Raw genomic sequence first — 12,064 nt, 5'->3', positions numbered from 1 at the left:
AAATTCTAGGATTGTGGGATCCATAATTCGGACAACGAGTGTTCTAGTTCAATATTTCGAGGGCGCGAAGGTGGACACCGAGTTCTAGAGCTCAGAGACCTCAGGGAAGAACACAGTAAAGCTCATCACGCCGCCTGATATTTTCTCGTCTTTACTTTTTATTTTTGCACGCTCGTGCGACAGAAATTTCACTCCTTCGTTCCCGGTTCCTTTCATTTTTCTTGTTTACATTTAAATTTTGAGCACTCAGCTTTAGACGTCATGGAGTAGACTGATCCACAGTTGTGGAACCACCATGTTATTATATATATATATATATTTTTTTTTTCATATCCGTTTTGTTCAATGTACCAGATTCTAACTATTCTTCACCATTTGAGTCCGTGTGGATGAATGGAAAAGATGCTCAGCATGCAACAACCGCCGCTGGGGGAATAAGTCGTTCACCTCGATATTCCGGTTTGCATACGCGTTTATGTAATTAAAAAGCTCACGCGTCTTTTCCTTTGTGCAATTCTTCTCTTTTGTTTCCGCCTCTCGATGACGACCTTGGCGACATCCACAAGGTGAACGCATGGAACGATCCCTTCCGGTGGAATATCTGCGAAGGTCTGTGGGTCACTATACAGACCACACCCCATATTTATCTGCGGTTGTCGTTGATTCCCCAACCCCTAATGACACGTTTAGTGATCGCCTTCGTTATAGTTCCCACAATATCCGCCCGGTTAGGAAAAGTATAAAACCAGACACGAGGCTTTGATGTGACCACATTGCTTCGAATCGAGCAAAGTAAATCCACCATCATGCAGTCTGTTGTAAGTATTTGGATACTTACGGTATTTGCTGGGTTAACTTGACCGTGACTGGAGATATGGTCACTGAAAGAGCTACAAGAATTCATCTTTGTCCTAAACTCAACCCATTTGCGTTCGATCAATTTCGCGTGCCGTGCCATTGAGACACAGAGTAATGAGCGAAATCGAGTTGAGTTATCCACGTTTGCAATGTCAATCATCTCTGACTCGTTAGAGTAGCACAGAAGTCGTTTTTAACACCCTGTTTTCTTTGTATAATACTGCTAGGCAGGCCAGTAAGACGCACCAAAAGCATTAATTCACCCCATAGAGTCATAATTATCGCAGAAACTGAATTTAAAGTACGCCGCAAAAAAGCGACCGCGCGCAACGGCGGTGGAGGGCAGTACCAGCCTGTGATCTGCCTGGGACCCTGGCTCTGACGCTACAGGGGCCACGCGTGCTCATTGGTCCAGCGAAATGTTGTCTGCTAGCCGGCCGTTCGGGGCGTTCGGGGGTTCTGCTCCTGGCTCGGTGATGATTCGGCCGCATCCTCTCCCCAATTCTCTGGAGGAAGAGGCAAAACTGGTTTCGGCGGCAAAGGGACGGGGCGCTGACCCCCACTGACCAGCCAACCAGAACGCGTTGCCCCTGTAACGTCATCGGTGACGTGACATCCAAATTCTTCTCCTCGTTATGCCCAGAGTGGCGAGATAAGGGTAAACGCGCGGAGCCATGTTTTTTTTTTTTTTTTTTTTTTTCCTGGGAAACAAGTTGCACACATGAAAACCTTCCGCGCTATTCGTGAAATGGCACACAAACTTTCATCAGACGTCCTAATCTGATTTTTTTTTTTGTGGCCCTCTATACTCTTTAAAAATGTCCCAAAGAAAATTCAAAAACACGTTTACTGGTATCTCATATTTCCCAAAGCAAGTCCTTTGTTCAAGTTATTCTTCGTTTCACTATGTCTAAAATAGTCTGTATTATTTTCCAAGGTTGCCCTCCTTGTTCTCGGTCTTGCCGCTTTCGCAGCTGCCGGCGTTGTTGCCCCAGCCGGCTACGCTACCCATTATGGTGGCACCCACAACGTCCCAGCCGTCGGCTACGGTAACGCCGCCGTGTCTTCCTCCGTGACCCCATCTGCCCTCGGCGGATACGGCTACGGCCTCGGCTACGGTTACGGTGCCGGTCTTGGCTACGGTTACGGTGCCGGTCTTGGCTACGGCTACGGCGCTGGTCTTGGCTACGCCGGTCTGGGCTATGGCTATGGAGCTGGTCTTGGCTACGCCGGTCTCGGCTATGGCTACGGTGCTGGTCTTGGCTACGCCGGTCTCGGCTACGGTGTTGCCCACGGCTATGGCGCTGGCCTCGGCTATGCTGGTCTCGGCTACGGCCATGGTCTTGGCTACGGCTACCACGCCAAGCTCCACTAAATGACGCGTAAGTATTGAATTCGCAATATTGCTAGTAAAAACACTGCGAACAAGAAGCGAAAAGCTGACAAGCGCTAGATGAAATAGTTAGATGTTCGTACGTGACGTATTGGGGAATGATTTGAGTGTTCTGCTTCATCTTCCAGATTTTTGTATTATAGCAGCGAAAACGGACAAAAGACTGCAGCCAGGGCGACGAACAAGACTTTCAACGCTCGATTTGAACAAAAATAAATTATTACCTCACTAAACACTCGGACAACGTTTCCTGTTTCGCTGCCTGTTTGTGTTTTATTCTTCTAGCTTCAAGAGCTGAGCGCTTAGCCAAAGAATGAGATCCAAGTCACTTTCCGCGATTGGTGTCATTCCAATCAAAAGAAACATTGCGGCAGGCCACGCTCCCCAAATGCAACCCCTTCTTATCATAACGATAGGGTTCCGCGTTTTCGGCATTTGCCGAAAAATGCCGAAAAACACCTGCCGAATAGTTTTCTCGAGATTCGGCATATTCGGAAAACTCCCAATTATACTCTTGCATGCGTAACCGAGTGAGCGTACCGAATAATAAAAGTAGGTCGTATTAGGCGTCATAAGGCTCATATGCTTAGCAAACTATATTATATTAATCTCCTATAAACGATTACTCCTATATACTCCTATTACTCCTATACCATAACTCCTATATTAAACTATATTAAAGTCCCCCATCCCCCTCTTATTCCTGCTGTCCTCGCTCCATCTGTTCACATCTGTTCGCGCCACTCATTGCCACAGGAGCTTTGCGGCGCTGACATGGAACAACAACAAAAAAAAGCATACTAAAAAAATTTAAATTAATACATTTTCTCTCGCCATATTCCTGAGCTGTAAATCTTGGGCTCGATCGCGTTTGAGGATACGCCAGCGGTAACGCCACTAGCGCTGTAAAAGCCACATCCAAGCGTATTCGATGGACTAATGCGGTACCTTGACGAGAGGTGTGTCGCGGGGCATGCGGAAAGCGAGCGCTGGATCAACTCTTCTCAGCATGGCTGGTGGGAGAATGTCAGCGATCCATTGGGCGGGAAGCCAGGGGAGTCACGAGGCGTCGAAGTACGGAACGACGATCTCCTCTCAGCAGCGCAATACAGTCCCCAATGCAGTCACTGTGGGGCTGTAGAAGATCTATAGAGCACATTCTTCTCCATTGCACACACTACCAACCTTTCCGAACCGTACTCTCCGAGACTCTCGCCCCCCCCCCCCTCTCTCACAAAATTGCTTTGTCCCTGGCCATATCCAGCACACCAACGCTCTGCCCTCAAAGCTCTCTTCACCTCTCTGGATACCGTTGGACTTGGATCCTTATTGTGAATGGGTTCATTATTTCATTCCCCACATCACCACCAGCAATGGGGTATAGATTATTCGCCTCTGGCGATGAAACTCCCCATTTTATCATCTTGTAATAAAGTTGTTGTGGAGGATACGTCAATCGCGAAGAAATCATCTTCGAGAAAAGACCCAAAAGGAGTCCTTCTCTGGAATGGCCTCTTAGAATGTCTGTATCAATTAGTAGCCTCTGTTGATCAGTCGGTGACATATAGGATCCCCACAAGATTGCGGATTCGAAACCACTTGCCTGCAACTCTGTGGCGGGGTATAGGGCTGTTGCACTGAGGTTTGCACAGCGCCATTTCGGGCCCAAACGGCCGCGGATCCCAACAGTAAGGAGTTCCATCAGCGGGTTTTGCATGGTGTGTCAAACGGTATGGTGCCGAGGAAGCTACAAAACCTGTAGGAAATCAACAGAAAAAGCGGTGCTTCTTGAAAAGCGCGAACAACTCGAAACCGCGTACTTGAAAGTGCCGCGTCGTCTGCTAAACTGGGGAATGTTGCATGATTTGGGGCGCTGATGTTGCTGCTCACTCGCGCCACCTGGCCCAGAGCAACAGGCCCATACAAGCTGCTCGTCGTCCGACTGGTTCACATCTTCTTTCATCCTCTCAGATATTAACGATTAGAAAGGAAAAGGGTACCAGGCAACCGTCTGTGTTATCATGAGACTACAGAAAGAATTCTGCTACAGGCTTTTAATAAAAATCTGCAGCGAACAGCGAGATGACGAAAGGAAAGTTAGGTAGCAAGCGACCTGGTGGTGACGATCTATGACTTGAAAAACCGAGACGAGGTAGAGACCGTGTTTGTGTTTGTCTGTTATCGTCCCTACCTCGTCTCGGGTTTTCAAGTCATGGAGCGAGATAAGCTGACGGCCTGTAGCTGCGAGCAGTATCAAACATATTCGTGTTCTGGTAACGTTTTTCTACACGTTCATTTGTTTCTTTCGGCCCCAACGCTGCTGTTGCGTAAGAATCCTAACGTGAGAAAACATTTACAGCTTTTCCAGTCTTTCTCTCGCAAAATAGGCTATGGGTTCTTTATTTCAATATCGGCCTACAGAACTAGGGTTTGCATCCCGGCACTTGATGTGCTCTCCGAGTTTTCCGGCAGATTTTCGGTACGAATGTCGGCACAGTCCTCTGAAGTCCTCCGAAGACGCATACTAACCCCCCGCCCCCACCCCTTCCTGCTGTCCTCTCTCTCTATTTATGCACGTCAGTAAGTCATTTATAGCCACCGCTGCTTCGCGGCGCTAACACGGTTATATAATGAATCTGTGACGAAGTTGTTTACGTCACGTGACTGAAAAACAATGTCAGGAATGATGAACAATGAACCAAGATAAAAACGCGATTGTACGAGACAAAAGAAAACGATGTTACCGGTGGCGACGGCAGTCACCCCTGAGGAAAAATCGAATCGGCTACGAAATGTCAAATAACCAGTGATGGCAAGTACTTGAAATAACAACCCATAATGTAGTAATAATAAATGTAATAAAGTATGTATGTAGTAGTAATGTATGTAGTACCAACCCGATAAATGTAAAAACGTATGCATGAGTCCGAGTCCTTTGGCCGTTACATTATGGAGTTCATCCGTCAGCTAGCCTGCATCTACGCCATTTTGTCTGTTGAAGTACCAAGTACTCAAGTACTGCTTTAAGTACTTTACTCGCTACGACTTGTACTTTACTTAAAGTACATTTCAATTTGTGTACTTTGTACTGTATTTAAGCAGGTTTTTTCGGTGGTGGTGATGGTGAAAGGGCTCGCCGCTGTCGGCCTCACAGAGGTGGGCAACGTCACGACTGACGGGGAATGTGCGTCCTGGGCCGACTTCTAAGGGAACTGTGCCGACATATGTCTGAAAGCGCCTGAGGAAAACCCAGGGACAGCACAGCCGGCACTTTCCTTTCAAGTACTCAAGTACCCAATTGGCAAAACAAACGCAAAGCTTGGTCGCAAAATCATTTCTTTCTCTTCATGTTAATGAGTCAGCTGTAAACTATTCATGTTTTTTAGCGAGTGCTTGGCATAAATGCTAGCTAAAAGCTCTCTAAAGATAAAAGTCGAAACATATAATTACATCACGTTTTATCACTACCAACGGTCGAAACGTCCAGTGATACGATCTAAATTTGTAATGTACTCGATGAATACTTTAAAGTACTTTGCAAATGACTTTGTAGTTTACTTTAAGTACATTTGTAACATGGTAGTTTGTACTGTACTTAAAGTATAACAGGTGCTGCTTGGGACTTTACTTAAAGTACAATTTTGAGGTACTTTGCCCATCACTGCAGAAGCGAGATAACCCCTTCCTGAATCCTGATTGGACTTTCGTGTCCACTATAGTTTGACCTAACCAGAGGCACTTGTGTCGAAGATGTTCACATTCATACGCAGTCCTGTATTGTATATGCAGCAACATAACCGTTTTTTTTTTTTAGATACGGATTTGGAGTGGTCGAGCGGAAGACTGACAAGACGAGAGCCACCGACAAGTAAGGAAAACAACACCTTTGTTAGATGACACTCACACAATAATTTATTTCATGCCAATCACGTTGATGAAGCATTAACTTCATCGCCTTTCATCCTGCAGCCCGTTGACTGTTCTGAACCGGTGATGTGTTGAAATCTGAAAAAACAGGAAAATGAAGCATTTTATAACCTGAGAGCGTGTATGAAGGAATAAAGCTGAAGAAACCCGCTAGCACGTTTGCTTACACCGAAGCCTAAAGATGTCAGCACTTACAATTTAATAAACAACCTTGGCGTGGGCGCCATAACCGTAGCCAAGACCGTAGCCGTAGCCAAGACCGTGGCCGTAGCCGAGACCAAGACCGTAACCATGGGCAACACCATAGCCGAGACCGGCATAGCCAAGACCGGCATAGCCAACACCAGCGTAGCCAAGACCAGCACCGTAGCCGTAGCCGAGACCAGCGTATCCGAGACCGGCACCGTAACCGTAGCCAAGACCGTATCCACCGAGGGCAGATGGGGTCACGGAGGAAGACACGGCGGCGTTACCGTAGCCGACGGCTGGGACGTTGTGGGTGCCTCCGTAGTGGGCAGCGTAGCCGACTGGGCCAACAACGCCGGCGGTGGCGAAAGCGGCAAGGCCGAGAACAAGGAGGGCAACCTTTGAAATAAATAGACATACAAAACATAAGTCGAATTTTCTATCAGTTCCCACCACGGTCTATCGGATAAGCCCTAAGCAAGCCCGTTGGCCCTGTTCACAGCGCACCAGATGAAATACTTACAACAGACTGCATGATGGTTGATTTACTTTGCTCTGATTTGAAGCAATGTGTTCGTCGAAGCAGGGAGTTGACCGTTTTATACCCGAATCAGACCCTATAGAGGGGCGGTGACAACACTCTTTGAAGGTCCATCAGACGATAATTTTGCTATGCAGCCCAGAATATAGTCTAGGGTGTGGCTTTCACCAAAAGGTACCGGAAAGGCCTTGGTCGTGGCAATGGGCGATGCCAGGACATTGAAATGAAACAATTAGAAAAGGGATATGGACGCCTTTATGCTGCACGTAACATTACAATGAAAATATACAGCCGAGGTAATTACGTAATGAAGAATGTCGGATGGGATACAATGCTGGGCGGTATAGGATAACCTGGAAGACCTTTGAGACGCGCCAATTTCGTTCGCTGTTTGAATTCGTGGGGTAGTGTCTGCGAGTTGTGCTGTCGACACATTCACGGACTATGATGACACGGACGGCAGTATGATGTGTGACGATATCTTTTATGACGCTAAGACTTTTCAGATTATCCTCGTTGAAGTAGTTGCTCATCCCAACGGGTGCGAGCTCCACGGAGCACATCGTTAGGCACTTTTAGAATAAGGTACCCAACCTCTTTGGAGCCCCAGACGAACACCTGGTCGACATTAAGCGCCCAGTATACCCCAGAACAATGTTTTACGCAGGACGCGGGGCGACTCTTTCGTTCTTTGGGGCCCCAAAGAGCTTGGACTCTTGATGCTAAAACAGCCTATATTAACTAAGTGCATGATGCGTGATCTTCTCTGAGGGACGTTAAAAAACGGGAGCCGATATTTCAGCGCACGAGTAGTATTTATCCGCACCTTTATTCTTACATTTATTTGTCGAGTGTGTTTTTTCTTCCTTCGCATTTTAAACTTTTATACTTCTATATAGGGACTTATGAACCCCTGACTCGACACCTGTTCATTGTTTTGCATGTCAGTAATACGGATGTCTCATTAGGAAACCTAGTTCTTTCCCCATAGTTTCTCTTTCGTATTTTTATGCCGCATACTCTGCAACTCTCTCTCTTCTTTTTGTGGGGGTCAGCTTTACAATAAATCTGACAGCCACGACACAACACAGGGCGTTTCCTGAAGAAAGACCAGAGGAATGTTCATCTTTTCATGATGCTGGTACACTTCATATCCCTTCGGACGACTCCCACGCACCGCTATGGGCACAGCCTTCTTAATGAACGAGCTTCAAATTTTTTGTACTTGTGAAGGTCGCGTGCTCAATACAATGAGTTCTCATTATACATATTTCTTATAGGTGCTCGTATCAGGTTTGAAGTGTTTATGGAACAGAATAGTCTACACCGGGGCCGGTGCTAGGGGTGTGCTGGGCCTGAGGCAAAGGCATATTGCGGGGGCCTGTTTCGACACAGTTGGCGTGAAACAAGCCGCGACTGGCGTCTTCTGCACCAACGAAACGCTGCAGCGTCTTTGCTTGCAAACGCGGTCAACCCGACTCAAAGTTGCCAACCCAAACAGGGCCGTGTCTCCTTTTCGAACCTCGAGGGACAAATGCGAAATTCGCGTCACCCGTGTGTTCATGGTTGTTGCAATATGTGATTTCTCGATTGGTGGTGGTACGTGGTGGTGGTGGTGGTGATGGCGGAAGGGCTCGCCGTTGTCGGCCTCACAGAGGTGGGCAAAATCACGACTTATGCCCAGGGGGAATGTGCGTCCTGGGCCGACTTCTGAGGGAACTGTGCCGACATATGTCTGAAAGCATCCGAGGAAATCCCAGGAAAAACCCCAGACAGCCGGAATTCGCACCGGGTTTCTCGATTGCTCTAACATCAACTTCCCGTTGCACCAATGACGCTCAACCGAGAATGGAGTTCACGGAGCTCGTGGTTCCGGTATGCGAGCGTTGCGTTCAACACTCACACCGCCCTAAAAACTCGGCTCACACCTCCACTCGACGGAACCGTTCTTGTAGGCAGGCTCACCGCTCACAGGGTGCAGAGCAGGCATCATGTTGTCAACTGTTTTGTCGGCTAGTTATTGAAAACAGTCGTGCGGAACCCTACACTGAACGGTTTATAGTCGTAAGACGAAGAATATGGTGGGCAGTTCTTCCGCGGATTTTTCTTAAAGGTGGGACTTTTTCTCATCACATGACGGAACAAGACACGTAACACATTACCAGCTTCAGAGGCATGGTGGTTAGGATGATCGCTTTCCACGCCGAGACTGGGAGGTGACACGGGTTCGAATCCTGTCACCGGCTGTGCTGTCTCAGGTTTTCCCTGGGTTTTCCGAACGCTTTCCAGACGAATGTCACCACAGCTCTCCGTGAAGTCGACCCTGGACGCATGCTAACCCCTCCTGTCCCCCACTCCTTTATACTGTCCTCTCTCAAAGGGTCCACATCTATACGCCGCTCATAGCCACAGTTGGTTCGCGGCGCTAACACGGAACTACACAAAAACGTAACACATTCTTCTCTCATTTCTGTTTAAGTCTAAGATCGCGCGTGCGATTAAGTGCATACTTGATATTTTAAAAAAAAGGTAACCCCTGGTTGTGGGCATCGTGCGCGGGGCTTAAGGCGGTCGCCTTATTTGCCCCCCCCCCTCCCCCCATCGCCGGCTCTGGTCTACACTACCCCTGTTGTCTTGATGTTACAGGTTTTTATTGGACATGGCGTACAGGTAACGTTGTTGTCTTTACAGCTTTTAGCGGACAGATGAAGATAGGACAGAAGGAAAGAATACGAGACAGCGGCTTTATTTTTTTGTTGTTTGTTGTTGTGTTGTGTGTGTTTTGTTTGGCTTAGTTCAGGACGGGTGAGACAACATTCGTCTCCGAAGCCTGTCAGAAAAACTATGGGAAACCTATAGGGCAGTACAGTAGGGCGTAGGGTACCTCTATATTTCCGACTCTTCAAAGTGACCATGGAGCATGCTGCAGGTGCTGTCCATCCATCTTCCATCACCGTTTCATTTATAGGAGCAAGGACATATACTGCGGCGGAGAAAATTGGTAAGTTCCGGGGGCGGTGCACAAGCACCCCACGTAATGCGCTTACCGCAGTTTCCTGAGGCATTTACATCGGTAGCTTTCTGCAGTGGATTCTATAGGATGGTTGAGTTTGTGTTTGAATGTAAAAAAAAAGGCAAGAAATTGAATTCTTCACCTGACGAATTCTGCTACTCCAATAAGGAACCCATGAATGGATGAACTCCACAGAAATGAAAAAGAAAGATGAAAAGAGAAAAAGAGAAAAACATCACACCCCTCCCTGTCACCGAACTGTATGTGCACATGCGTATAGCAGCTTCCCTTTAGAAGTGAAAGGAATTGCGAAAAACTATAACGAGGAACTGGACGACACATGTCTAGAACGCGGTCCTAAAATACAGATTGCATATGGAAGGCTCCTGCGATTGGCTACCAGCCTTCGCACTACGCCTCCGCTTCGCGATGTAGTGCCGCGCCGCACCACATTCGCGCGCGCGGAGCGATTCTTGTGTGGGGGCGGGGTCGAGTGGATAACTTATATTATCACCGACTATAGGATGGTGTTGGTGTTTTCTTTCCGTTGCAATCTGTTTCATTAAAGTGCCGGTACGAATGCACGCTTTCTGTAAGTTGTCATGCAGTATAGCAACGAGTCCAAGAGCCCAGCTTTCTATTTTTCGGTATCCAATTTGCTTGTGGATTTCTCTGATTCGGTTTCGACAAGAGTTCACTGGCTTTCCTATACTTGACGTTTATGCTCGCACCGTGTAGACGTAGTACCAGGGATAGACGATTTCAGGTAATCCCAGTGCTCCTTGCGCACGCGTTGCATCCTGGGAGATTATTGTCACAAGGAAGGGAGAACAGTCCTTCACTTTCGTTTTCGCTGACCTTGACACATCGTGGACAACGGGCCGATAGAGAGAGGAGAAATCGAAACAGACCTTCTCCTTTCTGATAACCAAGTTCCCATAGTTCAAAGCGGCGCTAAGCTCTCTGGGATTTTCTGAAGTCGTCTATTGTCTGGACACGGCGGCACCGCGGCACCTCTGGATAAGCAGCGTGCAATGGCCATTATACAGCATTGCTGGTGGAAGACACGATCGGTCAGCCAATGTCGGCCAATCAGGGCCTGTGTTTTTGCCCACGTACAGTATCATGTCGCTCATGGTAGCTTCAAGATTAGGCTAAAGACTGGGAGGTATTAGGTTCGAATGTTTTAATCAACACGTGTGTGTTGTCACGCTGCCTACTAAAAGAGAATAAAGCGGGGCCGATTTCCTGCGCTTTGTTAGCTGCACGTCGCGCAAAGCAGAGCTTTAGTGTAATGTATGTGAATTGTGTAGCGAAAAGACCGTACTAAAATCCAGTATTGATCTCGTAATCCTGACGAACTTGCTTTCGTCGCAGCAGAACCTGAAATTAAAAAATTACCAACCTACCGACCTCCCTGGTCGCCCTCCCTGGTCGCCCCAACAGAACTACAGTACCACCCGCTGTGGTGTCTGAGGTTTTTCTGGGTTCTTTCGGCAGCTTTTCCAGACATCACTGCTCCCTCTGATGTTCCCCTATTCCATTCTTCCTCTTGTCCATCTCTTCGCGTTTGTAAGCCTCTCATAGACACAGTCGCTTCGTGATGCTAACATCAAATAAAAGAAGTCTGTCCTCTGCAACTTGCTGTCTATGAACCCAGAATGAATCCAGAACCACGTCACAGGCTTGCCTGGTGGTTCTGTTTATTCTGTATTTCAATATATTGCACAAAATAAAAGACCTCTGACTTCTATGTATTAGCCGGGCGATAAAATATCTACAGCCACATGGACAAGAACGCCGTAAGGACAATCCGGATGTCTTCCCTTCCTTGCCCCATTTAGGGCATGTTTCTCTGAGAATCCGGCTTCCCGCTTGCATTGTTTCGTTTATCATATGTGTACTGTGCCATTAGGTCTTCAGACAACTCAAAATAGTAGCGTTTTAGTAGTCTCCGCCACGTAACAGCAAAAGAGCAGTACTCACGCGGACCGCTTCCCCATATGGACACCTCAAGGAGGGTAGCGCCGTTTAGTAAATGCAAACAGCAATCTCAACCTGTGTCAAACCCCACATACCTATCACATCATTACCAGAAGGTCGTTACTTCTAGTTGTTTATTTATTAGTCTCCAATTTGGGTCTTG

At 47.4% G+C, this 12,064-nt stretch overlaps 1 protein-coding gene across 1 annotated transcript; it reads right to left on the bottom strand.

Moving 5' to 3' along the window:
• Positions 1-6,143: 6,143 nt before the first annotated feature.
• On the bottom strand, positions 6,144-6,922 carry LOC135393558 (keratin-associated protein 21-1-like). The gene is made up of 3 exons (XM_064623968.1): positions 6,888-6,922; positions 6,374-6,763; positions 6,144-6,256 (listed from the first exon to the last, which is right to left on the bottom strand). Exons 1-2 carry the CDS (start codon positions 6,897-6,899, stop codon positions 6,377-6,379), a joined length of 399 nt encoding a protein of 132 aa, XP_064480038.1. The 5' UTR covers positions 6,900-6,922; the 3' UTR covers positions 6,144-6,256; positions 6,374-6,376.
• Positions 6,923-12,064: the final 5,142 nt, after the last annotated feature.

The sequence above is a fragment of the Ornithodoros turicata genome, chromosome 4, assembly GCF_037126465.1.
Source record: "Ornithodoros turicata isolate Travis chromosome 4, ASM3712646v1, whole genome shotgun sequence".
Taxonomy (NCBI): Eukaryota; Metazoa; Arthropoda; class Arachnida; order Ixodida; family Argasidae; genus Ornithodoros; species Ornithodoros turicata.
This window is presented reverse-complemented; position numbering and strand designations above follow the sequence as displayed.